At 38.3% G+C, this 12,324-nt stretch overlaps 1 protein-coding gene across 1 annotated transcript; it reads right to left on the reverse strand.

Moving 5' to 3' along the window:
- Positions 1-360: 360 nt before the first annotated feature.
- Positions 361-11,475, reverse strand: LOC139664721 (afadin- and alpha-actinin-binding protein-like). The gene is made up of 14 exons (XM_071543654.1): positions 11,410-11,475; positions 9,687-9,789; positions 8,691-8,854; positions 8,006-8,209; positions 7,435-7,545; positions 7,155-7,290; positions 6,914-6,989; positions 6,359-6,539; positions 5,119-5,266; positions 4,329-4,465; positions 3,402-3,575; positions 2,458-2,575; positions 1,603-1,750; positions 361-1,481 (listed from the first exon to the last, which is right to left on the reverse strand). The coding sequence occupies exons 2-14, from the start codon at positions 9,703-9,705 to the stop codon at positions 1,334-1,336; spliced, it is 1,764 nt and encodes a 587-aa protein (XP_071399755.1). The 5' UTR covers positions 9,706-9,789; positions 11,410-11,475; the 3' UTR covers positions 361-1,333.
- Between the last annotated feature and the right edge of the window lie 849 nt (positions 11,476-12,324).

Here is a 12,324-nt window from a genome sequence, read left to right on the forward strand (position 1 = left end):
CCTGACAATAATCACACAAACCTGTTGGATGTTTCCCTGTAATATTCAATGATTTGTTCAGCCAACTATGTCCTAATCAGTCTCCTAATTACAACCTTGTCTCTTCTGTTTCTGCCAAATATCCTCATTGTATTTACTTTGTTTTGAAGCTGATATAAATGTCTTCCTTTTGTTTCTCTATCATAATATCTATCCTACTATTTGTGTATTGCTTTTTCCCATACTATTCCTTTGGCTTCTGACTCACTCAGTGGCAATCAATGCCCCTGTAATATCCTGACAACAGATGCAATTTCAATTCACTGGAAAATAACAAGGCCACTCAAACTTCTGTTTCAAATATGTATAACAAGATTGTCTCAAATACATCGTTTTACCATCCCACTGTAAGAATTATCCTCATCCGTCAATATAAAGCCACTATGATAATCACATTAATAGGTGTAAGAAAAATGCTGAATGATAGCAATTTACATTCATATTAAAATCAGAGTGGTCTAACCTAAGTGTCAGGATTTTGCTACACATTATCCATTTTGTTACGTTCTTCACCCTTTCTTCCCCTTTAACTGCAACGTCATACAGCATCCATTAATGAGTCCCATTAATGTTACTTATTAGCTTACTAAATGTAGTTACCAGTATTGTTACAAATCAATGAAAGTAACATGGTTTGTTAACCACACTTCTATGGTAACTTCTACAAACATACTGTATATTATGCCCAGTTTGTTATTGCATTCAGTGTAACAGCAGCATTTAATGTTCTAAAATATTGTTCCAGCTCACAAAAGGTTTACCATGATAACATTACTCAAAAGGCAGTGATACACAGAGCAACATTTTGGGCAACTTATGTGCAACAGTGGCCAAGGAGCAGGGCAAAGCAACATCAGGAAACATGAATAACATTTTGATTATGTGTTGCATATCTACATCGCCAAAAATATTGCCTAGTGTGTCACTACCGTAAGAGAAAAATGCTAGACATAAGATATGGTTAAGCTGCAAAACATTTACGGTAACAAATAAATAAATAAATAAATAGAAACACACCCTTCACGAAATCTAAGAATACAAAAGTAAGCTAATAAAAACAAAGAAACTAATAAATTATCTCTCAAGTAACGCAGCACCCAATACACAGAACACCAGGGGGCTTGCCTGAACTCTTTTTTTTGGCTTCCATTATTGATAACCATTTAATCATTTCACAAGGTATCTTCAAGTGTTTGGCATTTCCCATTCAGGTGTACTCCTGCGATACCACACATGGCATTTAATGTTTCAACGGCAAGGATTGTCACGATCCCAGTGATTCAAGTTTTTGGCTTCATATAGAGCTGTTCTTCTCCCCGTTAGCTGTGCGGCTCCTGTGGTCTTCTCTGTCGTTCCACTGTCTGTGCCGGACTGGAACGTCTCCGTTACGGAAGACACTTGATTCTTGCGCGCATGAAATCTTTCTCTTTGGTTTGGTTGGGCTGGAAGATACATTTTACACACAATCAGAGACGCACACAACAGCTGTATGTATTTACATTTTGTTATGGTTTTAATAGTTCATAAATCTTGCGCCGTAGATCACTGTGCAACTAGTGATACCTGTTTTCTGGGATAAGGCGAAGTGTGCGATACAAGTCAGCTGTAGATGGTGATTTGACCGGGGCACATCTGGGTGTGGAGAAGGTGGCGTCGGACTGGGATTTGTCGAACCTTTCTGGAGTCGACGCTGCACTAGCCTCTGGTTCAGCTGTAAAGACAAGATGAGACAAAGATGAAACTTTATTGATCCCTGTGGGGAAATGACAGGATACAGCAGGGAAAAGGAAATAGAATATAATCACACAACTCAAATATAAAAGCAATAAAAACAGTAGCAATAAAAAACAATTTCAACATGTTAAGTAGACTGTAAAGGTAGGAAGTATGGGAAAGAAATGAATTACTAACATTTTCTTACAGTTGTTACTTGCAGACATCAGAAACAGTCTAAACTGCAGTATTGATTACTAGGCATGAAACATTTGCTGTATATGTAGGTATGAGTGATACAGACATATTATATCCTAAATATATATAAACATATTACTATATAAATACAGTATAAGTATGTATAAACACATTTTCTATATATGTATAAAAGATACAAGTGTTATAAGAGTGTTAAAAAAAATAAAAAATATGTATACGGTATGAAATAGTGGAATCATTATGAAAACATAAATATAAATATAACAATGTGTGAAAGTGAGGAAGCGGATATGTGAATTTACAGCAATATACATGATATGCAAATGTACATCGTATCAGGATTCGGTTGTGACAGATAACGGAACTTTCACCCACGCAACTGTTCAGTCTATTGATCACCTATCATCCAACAATCAACTTGGTCTTTGGAAGATTCTGATATTGTGAAGAATAAACCGTACATCTAAGTAATGAGTTGATACTCACATATTGAAAAGGCACTTTTTGACTTTGACATCTGGGGTTTCTTTGGGTCTGCAAATGGAGTCAAGTTTAAAAACTGGTGTTTGAGCCATGTGGCGCGGTCTTCCTCGAAGGCCTTCCTCTGCAAGTCAAACCAGATGCAAGTTATCTCAAAAACAGTCACTATACTTTTAAGACTAAAACTCTTTGCTGCTGTATTGGAAAGTTGTTTGTCATTATTGTTATGTAAGATTATCTCATCTCGTTTTACTGTTTAAACAGGTGAGGTCTATATAAACCTTACTTGGGTTTCTCACCTCACCTTAGGGCTGGGCAATATATCGATATTATATCGATATCGTGATATGAGACTTGATATCGTCTTAGATTTTGGATATCGTAATATTGCGATATGGCAAGTAAAGTGATGTAATTTTCTGAACTTACCAGACTGTTCTAGCTGTTCTATTATTTGCCTGTACCCACTTAGTCATTATATCCATTGATAATTATTTATCAAAAATCTCATTGTGTAAATGTTTTGTGAACGCGCCAATAGTCATCCCTACAATATTGTCGCAATATCGATATCGAGGTATTAGGTCAAAAATATTGTGATATTTGATTTTGTCCATATCGCCCAACACTACCTCACCTGCACACTTATATCTATTTTATATCATGCATTTTTTTTCTTTTTAATGTACTCTTTTCAATGTGTGCAAATAAACACAAAGGTGCATGCTACTGTAACACTCTGACACACTGTGTATTGTTTAGAGGATGGCACGACCTAGCTAAGCTTCATTGTAGCCAACTAAATTCTGAACAAAGATAGATTAAATTACTACCAATCTTCCTGGCACATGATGGTAAATTAAATAAAGAGCAAAAAGTCTTATCTTCTAAATTACACTTCGTACCAATTTTTGGAAAATGATTTGCAAAGAAAATAAAAAACAACTCACCTCATGGCTCAGTCTTATGGCTGCTTCAGTGAAGTTCCTCCTCTCCTTCTCGAAGTTCTTCCTCTGTTCCTCGAGCGTCTTCCACTCGTCTTTGAGGCGCTCCTTCTCCTCCAGCATGTAGCAGTCGTTCAGCAGGGACGCCGTCTCCTCGTCACACGGAGAGCTCAGCTGCTGCTACAAGAGAGAAAAGAGAGAAAAGAGTGTGATGGAGCTGAAATAACACTGGAAAAACACATTCTAACTGTAGATCTGATCTACTGTTGAGCCATCTATTGGTGTTGTGTACCTCAGTGAACAAAATATCTAATGGGAGCCATGTTTCAATGTAGGTGCTCAGCCTAGGTTAATACTATAAGGGATAAGTATATCAGATCCTGTGTTTGGTAAATGCTTTAGCATTAATTACAGATACTGTATATTAATATGAGTTAAAGCTACCATGGTTAAGTATAAGAGACAATGTTAGAAATCAGTTAATATTCAAAAACACCCAACAACTGAAATTCAAAAGGTTCAATCCCTTCAACTTCTACTCAAAATTAACCAATGTATAGACATGCTGTATTGGCGGGTTATGGAAAGTAAGTTTGACCAAGTCAAAGAAGTACAATTTGAAAGACTACTTGAAAACTGCCAAAGTAGCCATACTTTAGTGGCGATTTCATCATGTAACAGGAGGCATACAAAAAAATTTCAGCCAATAAAACCATCACAGAATTTTGAACAATCCCATCCCTCCGCCCCTCCCATCAAATAAAACTGCCTTTCTCTCCCTAACTGATATCCCATTGGTTTACACTTTTGAATGATCCCTTCCTCATGCCCCGCCACAATATCCTCTTTCAACAAGAAATACATCACATTAAGGAAGCAAGATGCTCTCAATATCTGATTTCATTGTGACCTTAAGTGTAATCACAGGCATACCTGCAGTAGCTGCTGTTGTGTGTGAATAAAGTCTTTACACTGTTGGATCTCCAGCTTCAGCCTGTCCATCTCCTCCTCATGAGTCTCTCTTGGAACGGCGTCCATGTTGGTCCTCTCACCCATCTGCGCTAAAGATGCTGAACAACCAACACAGAAAATATAATATTAGAAGTATTATAAGAATCTGTCTTCCTGATATAGATTACCTTTTGCTCCAGTCTATATCATTAAAAACCTGAAAACTTTCCTGTCCATATATTACAGTAGTTATTTCAATACCAATCTTGATATTTCACCTGAGTTTTAAATCATTTCTCTAATCCTGGAAATTAATGGCGTCTGTTTTCTGATACCGATACAGAGAAAATGGTTATCTGCTCTTTGCAAACTCATTTAAACTCATTTTCTCCTGAAGTGAACAGTAGAGGTGAATGCTGATTCATGACTGTTTACAGCTGACACTGAATCAATCAAAACTACCAAGCCCCCAATCATTAGCTTGGTAAATTCAATGGCTTCATAAATAAACAATGGCTTCACTATATTAGCATGCTTGGGTGGTTGTGACAGCTGCTATGATGAGCTTCCTTGTTCTATGCTTTACTCTCTTTTGCCAATTGAGCGCTATAAAAGAAAATATGCAGGGAAAAAAAGCAAGAGTTATTTCCTGTTAGAGATGAAAGAGTTGTGTGTCCAAAGCTATGAAAACCTAAAAAAAAGAACCTGCACAGTCACATTGTCACATTGTTATATTTATCAAGTTCAGACAGTGACAGAGTGTGAAGACTACCTTGGCTGTCCAGTTCTTCCACATGGCTCTTGAGTCTTCTCCACTGGAGGCGAATGCTATTGGTCAGCTTCTCCCGGGCGTGAACACACGACAGCTCTATGCTTTCCTTACTGGAATCAAACACTTCCTCTTCCTCCTCCGAGTCAGCCTGACATGACAATGGGAATTTCTATTAATGTACTGTTGGTACATCAGACAGACATACTGTAACTACAAGGCAAGATAGGGCAGGCAGGGTGGAGAATCATTATCAGCTGTCAGTCAAACTGTGATAAATTTAGACTGTGGCTGGTGAGTTTGTCTATTCTACGAGCTATTTTGGTAGACCAATAAACATTTTTAAGATCATTTTCATCTAATTGTCCCCCACGATGAAATCTGGGAAGGTGCTATGGACCGGTCTGTCCATCCACTCGTTCGTCCAGTTGTTTGTCCGTCCATCAGCTACACACAATATCTCAGACACCACTAATCGGATTTTCCTGAATCGTAGGGGAATGATGCATCTCATTGCTCAATTCGGGATTTTTTTCAAATTGCAGCAATTGGCCTAAGGGGGGCACTACAACATTTGTTTGCTTGTCTGTACGGGACACACTGCTGATCGAATTTTAACAAAACCAATAGGGAATGATGCGTCTCAGTGCTTCGTTCCAGCATTAGCAAAATTAGACTTATTGCTCTAAGGGGGAGGGGTGCTACAAGGTTTAATAATTTGATGAAATGTAGGAAAATGATGTGTCTCATTGCTGTAATTTGGCATTTTCAAAATCGCACTGATTGGCCTAAGGGGGGCGCTACAGTGTTTGTTTAATTGTCTGTACATCAATCAAGAAACATGAGGTACGATACAGTATTTTCTACTCATTGCCCTAATACAACTCTGCAACTCTTAGTGGGGGACGACATGTTTACTTGTTTGGCTGGTTAAATAATAAAGCAGCTGGGAAATTGTGGGGACCACCAGCCTCTGTGGCTGCCTGAAGAAAAGAATTGGTTTCCCACTGATGGTAACAGGTCTCTTCATCTTCATATGTTTAGACAAGGGTCATCAAATGTTAATAAATTCAAATTGAAGTAAGTCAATAAGCTCTATTTCCGTGTTTAGTAGTTCTTAGTGGCTCAAATTCATTTGACTGCAGCCTGGGGTATCAGTAACTTAGGGGACTGAGCTGAGCAATGACCTGTCATACAGCATAATGTGAAGCCAGGCAAAAAAGAGAAAAAAAACTTGTCCAACCTGTAGTGTACCGTCTTCATGTTTCTCTCCTTTCAGAGTCGGTTTCCTTGAACTGAGAATGGACACAATGTCTCTTTTCATCTGCTGCAACACTTTCCTCAGCTCTGCGTTCTCCAGCACCAGCTCTCTCTGTCGGTTATCATAGTCGCTCAGCAGAGTCTTGTACATCTCCCCCTCATGCCTTAGGATGAGAAAGACAATCATCTGTGTATTCGTCAATTACAATGAACTGGGGACACTGGGGACACTTCCCCTCGCTCTGTACTCCCACCAGAGGGAAGTACTTAATAATGTTATCACTCAGGGTTCCAGAGTGCCACCATGTTAGTAGCCTATGATCCTAAAAATAAATTAAGGCCATCTAGAAAACTGACAAAAGAGCTAATGTGCAACTTCACATCCAAATGAGCAATAAGCATTTTTTTTTTATTTTCACTGATCATGCTCCTAATTTTCTCTCCTGTGTTCTTTACAGTTTCAGTTTAGGAAAACAAGTTTAATGGAAAAAAGGTCTGTTTAATGTCATGACAACAAAGCCATAAAAAGAAAACTTACTTGGCCTCTGTCTTTCCAGTTTTCCAAAGGCTCCTCTTCCCATCGGCTCTTCCAATGTAGTTTAATACTTCAATGGCTGAAAGCAAAAGTGACAAAGTGGAGAATAATAACTTAAAATTTTGAGTTTCAAAAGGAATGCGGCATTGTAAACCATCTTGTGTATAAAAGTATTAGTGTAAGTTGAAGTAGTTAAAGGTTACGTTAGTGTAGTGAATGAGGCATAAGAGATTTACAAATCAACCTTGTTTCTTCTCCTTTTTGTCAACCAGGAGTTGATTCAGGCGCTCCTTCAGTTTGTTGAATTCTCTTTCCTTCCTCTTCATGTCATGGTTGTACTGACTGGCCCGGCTGGCGATTATGTTCTGAAGTTTTTGCACCTGGCGAGGGTGAAATGAAAGAAGCCATTCCTGTTCAAACTGCCATGCTCATTCCCCTGGGAAAAAAAGATCTGACTGGGGATTCAGTCCACATCATTCGAGGTGTTGTTTGTCATACAATTTAAACAACACAAGCCTCATTACCTCTTCTTTTTCATTTTTCAGGCAATTCTGCAAGCTCTTCACTTTCAGCTGTAGCTGACGTTCTCTCTCAAGAAGTCCTGTGTTTTCTCTCTTAGAAAGTTCAAGTTGCTCCTAAGATAACAGAACAGCATGGACAGAGTGAGCAAAATATAATCTTGTTAAGGACTGATAAATGTGTTTAGCTGAAATTAACATAATCTAATAAAATTTTATTACATTAATTATTTTTTCAGTATTGACAGGAAGAGATTAGTGTTTGACAGACAACATTTTATTGAATCAGTTTTTCCTCTGTAATTTATTGCCACATTGTGCTTGGGGATGATTTTAGTTTTGGTTCCACATCTGTCCTTCTTTTAGTCCTAGTTATGGCAGGTTCCTGCACAAAAACTGTGTTATTTGGATACTTTATTGGAATAAAAACATGCATTATAAACATTAAAACCTATTTGTGTTATACATGGAAATTTGCTTAATTACACCATCAATTTCCCATTTTCTCTAGCCTGGGTGGTAGTGTTTTGCTCCACTGCTGAACAAACACGGACGAAAAATTGGGTAGAGGGGTCACCTTTAGCCGGGTGTTGGTGAGCTGCAGGTAATCCACATTGCTGCTTGACTTAAGCTGCTCCACTTCCATGTCTTCCAAGGTTCGGAGGCCTCTGCGGTGCAGCTGAATCAGGTCATACATGCTATTCAGCACAGCCACTACATTCAGCTCCGAGCTCCCACCAGACTCAGTCCTAACTGGTGGGAGGCCAAAGGATGAAACCTCCTGTAAAAGAAAGAGCAAAGGAAGATAAAAAAAAAAAAGCATATGAAGCATTAGATCAGCTGCAACCTGCTGCCATGCATAGTGTTTTTTCAGTAATTTTATGCAACAGTGGTGCTTGGGGGTAATTTAGTTTTGCTTCCATATCTGTCCCTGTTTTGCTCCCTGTTATAGTTCTAGTGCAGGTTTCAATGCTAATAATGTATTGGGATACTTCATAATAATAAAAACAGCACTTTTAATTAGTAGGCTAAACATCTTAATACGTTAGATCTCAGGTAAATTAAACTGTTATGTTAATTTTGCAGAACTTTGCATGCTGAACAAATACAGAGAAAACTCATGCTGTAGTGCATGCAACACAAGAAAACAAGCCTCAACAGATCTACAGTATATAGTCAAAAATATACACTGTAGAATTTCAGTATAGGTTAGTATATAACTGTGCTACTATTGCATCACATGTAGTTGTAAGGTTACCAACCTGGTTGATGTGGGACAGACATTCCTGCACGTTGTCCTCTGTGCAGAAGGCACTGAGCATGTAAGAGTTTCTGCGCACCGGCAGCGACAGCAGCGACGATTGGCTGAACCGTCTCAAGGGAGTCGTCCTACATTTAAAAGAGCTGCCGGAAATGTCCTTGACTTCTGCAAAAAAAACAAAAAAACAAGAGGCACTTGAGCTGCCGAATGTCCCGCCATTTTCCCTCATTAATATGCAAATGTATGCATCACGGTGCTCCAAAATCTTATCAGATCATCTACTCTATAGGACACCTGTGGTGTAAGTATCAAGTTTCTAACATGTATTGTTTTTGAGTTATTGTGTTCACAAGAATGTGCTTACAAACAGACAAATACACAGATGCCACCAAGTTGACATAATGCTCCACATACCATGAACCATGGTGGGAGAACATAATGAAAATGTCTTTGTCAAATATATATCTAGGCCTATGTTAATAAACTATACAGAATAATCTTCTTTCAAGATCAGATTCATCATCATCAGTCATACATGAGCAAGACATAAGCCAAGTGAAGAATCTAAAGATTTTGTAATGTAACACATTTTTTCTTGCTCCACATGCAAAGGAATCTCTGGAAAGGAAAACATTACCAATGAAACATTATTGGAATTGAGGTTAGCCTTGGCACAAAAACTATAAATAGCCTTCATCTGTCATTTGTGTCAATTTAACCTGTTCTTTACACACGATGCTCGATACAGAGTTACACAAAGTTACAACCTGCTCACAACGGCTGTAGGCAGAACAACACAATGACTCAGTTCAACTAAAGCCAACAAGGGTAGTAACTTAAAGCCAAAATCACATTTCCTCAGTTTGAAACATGTTGATATTATGTTTGTGTCATTTTAAGAGATTTAAATCACAATAGGCAAGTGTTAATAACATGTCTAATACATATTATAATTTCATTGGTCTTCAAACATCTGAAAATCTTAACATTTACTCACCAAGGGAAGACTCTGGCATTGTTGCTGTACGCCCTTCAGGCTGCGTGTCTGGATCATCCGCTACATGTGCCGGACACACAAGATCTATCTACGCAGTCTGCTCCTGAAATAGAGGGTCAGATTAGCAGCGTCCATTCAACACTGTCTGGATTACAAGGAGAGATGGGAGTGGACACGCAGCGGGTGTGGGAAACACGCTGCAACCTAAATAACCAGGGAGGGTAAGGAGAGCAGATTAGGGATGGCCAAGTCAGTCATCACCAGCCAACGGCAAAATAGAAAAAACATTTTCATGGAGCCTTCTGCCAGGATGTCGACTCCATCCATGATTTCTTGTACTGTTCCCAATGAGCTGAATATGTCTGGAGACTTAAAGGTTTGATAACATGAGAATAGATTACATATAATTGTATTGTAGAATAATAAGCTTGAACTGCAGTGAATATTTGCAACACTCATTCCAGACATTACACTTAATTATGGCAAATAAAAAATAGGTACAATGGTGACAGAAGATCCACTATAGCAGGTTACCAGTTAGGACCCAGCCAGCGTTTTATCTCTCAATGCTCTTATCACCAGCTGATCAGCCTAATGCCAGACATATGGTGATCTGTCTGCAAAGAGACAGAATCATACATCCAGAAACAGGGACCCAGACCCATTCCCTTCTGTACAAATGATGGCTATGTTATCAACAAATAGGCCTATATATATATATATATATATATATATATATATATATATATATATATATAGGTAGATTTACTTGTAGTATATACTAATACAGGTGTTCCATCCCAGGACAACTTCACCAAAGCATGAGTAGAAGCAGCATTTAATAAAAAAAAAATCATCCTATGTAGGAAATATTGTTGAAGTTATTTTTTCAAATGGTTCAATAATGAATAATGCATTAAGGGACTCACTTCAACAGCCTTTCAACAGGTTTAAATGATGCCTAACTATTCCATGAGACAGATGGCAAGCCTAGCCACAAAGCTTAACAAGTCCTGAGCCTACTTAGGCCAACTTACCAACTACTGTTAACCTTTAATTTATTAGCTAAACCTTATTACAACTCTAGTGCGTGATCTCCAATGTAAAATTTCTAAATAAGCTTTTACAGAATGGAGTCTGAAGTCTCCTCAGAGCACCCAAGCCCTGTATCATCATGTAAACACAAGACACTGCTGGTACTCGCACAGAATCAGACGCCTTATGCATGCAAATATTTCCTATTTATTGTGTGTGATATTTTAGATGATCAGAAAAAACACTTGAGTCGAGGCAGGCCTTCTAACAGTGTAATGAACGAGGAAAACGTTGGATATTGTCAAGTACTGTATAATCATGGAAAACCCTCGAACGAGAAGATGATGATGATGATGCAAACCTGTGGATCGCGCAGTCTAACTGCTAAGATAGCTACTACCAAGGCGACGTTCAGAATGGATAATGGTATTCAATAAAGGTAAAAATAAGTCATGGTTGTGCATGTATTTTATGCACCGGTGTCAAATCACCCGTCAAATCACACACGCCGCCCTGCACCGCGACTGCCTGTTTGATTTTGCTCCCACCGCAAACCTGACATTGAAACCGCACGGCTAGCTAGCTAGCTTAGCCAAATAGGTTCTCTATCTACGTCAGAGTAACTTTCATATAATTCTTCGTTATTTATTCAATAAGGACTAGATGACAGAATGCCTCAGTTACTTACTCAACGTTACAGCCAGTATTTTATTTGCCGGTGTGTCACTCTCCTCACGATAGCAGCTCCGGAGCCTTGGACGAGCATACGACTGCAGCACACACACCAAACATTACGGCAATTGGCCAACTCGTTGTCAAGCAACCGAACACTGCTTAACCTGATTGGTTCTTGGCTGCGATGCGCTTCCGGTGTGTTTAACCGGCAATGCAAGTTCCTGTTTTGATCTTGCCACCAGCATGTGATAATCATCGTGCTAATGTTATTGTTAAGAAATTATGCCAGACGTTTTTTTTTTCATTCATCATATATCATTTTTGTGAAATTCTAATTGATTGTTACTTGAAAGTGGTTTTAATTCTTTAGTATTTTGACTATATCTCAAAATTTTCACAGTGACATGCTTTTCAATTTGTTTGTCAGCTAGTTTCAGGATGCTTGCTGCCAGGGATGAAGAAGCTGCAACATAGCTTGTGTTTATGGAATAATGAGCAAACATATTTTAAGATAAGATAGATAAGAAAGAAAACCCATCAGGTCAACACCAACAAAGTTGTTTATAGTATAACCTACTCAACTCAGTGTTTCATTTAGCAGAAATATGTGATGATGAACGTAAAACCACTGATAATGATTTTGTGTGAGTCCATCAGGCCCTGACAGTAATAAATTAGTTCTTCCTGGGAATATTTGGAAATTACAAAATAAAGTGCACAAAGTAAAGCCAGATTTCTCTTCTTTGTTGACTGACTGTTCACTGCAAATGGCTCCTCAATTTTGTCAGTTATGTTAATCCAGTTTCTGTTGCTTATGGAGAGACACAAAATTTGTGCTCTGTAACGTATGTGATTGTAGCTAAGTACAATACTTCAGTAAAAATGTACTTAAATAAAAGTAAAATTACTGACTTACTGAAAAATACTC

This window comes from Centroberyx affinis, unplaced genomic scaffold, assembly GCF_046629955.1.
Source record: "Centroberyx affinis isolate AG114_WGS23_722 - 3 ecotype Tasmania unplaced genomic scaffold, CSIRO-AGI_Caff_v1 ptg004359l_1, whole genome shotgun sequence".
Classification (NCBI taxonomy): Eukaryota; Metazoa; Chordata; class Actinopteri; order Beryciformes; family Berycidae; genus Centroberyx; species Centroberyx affinis.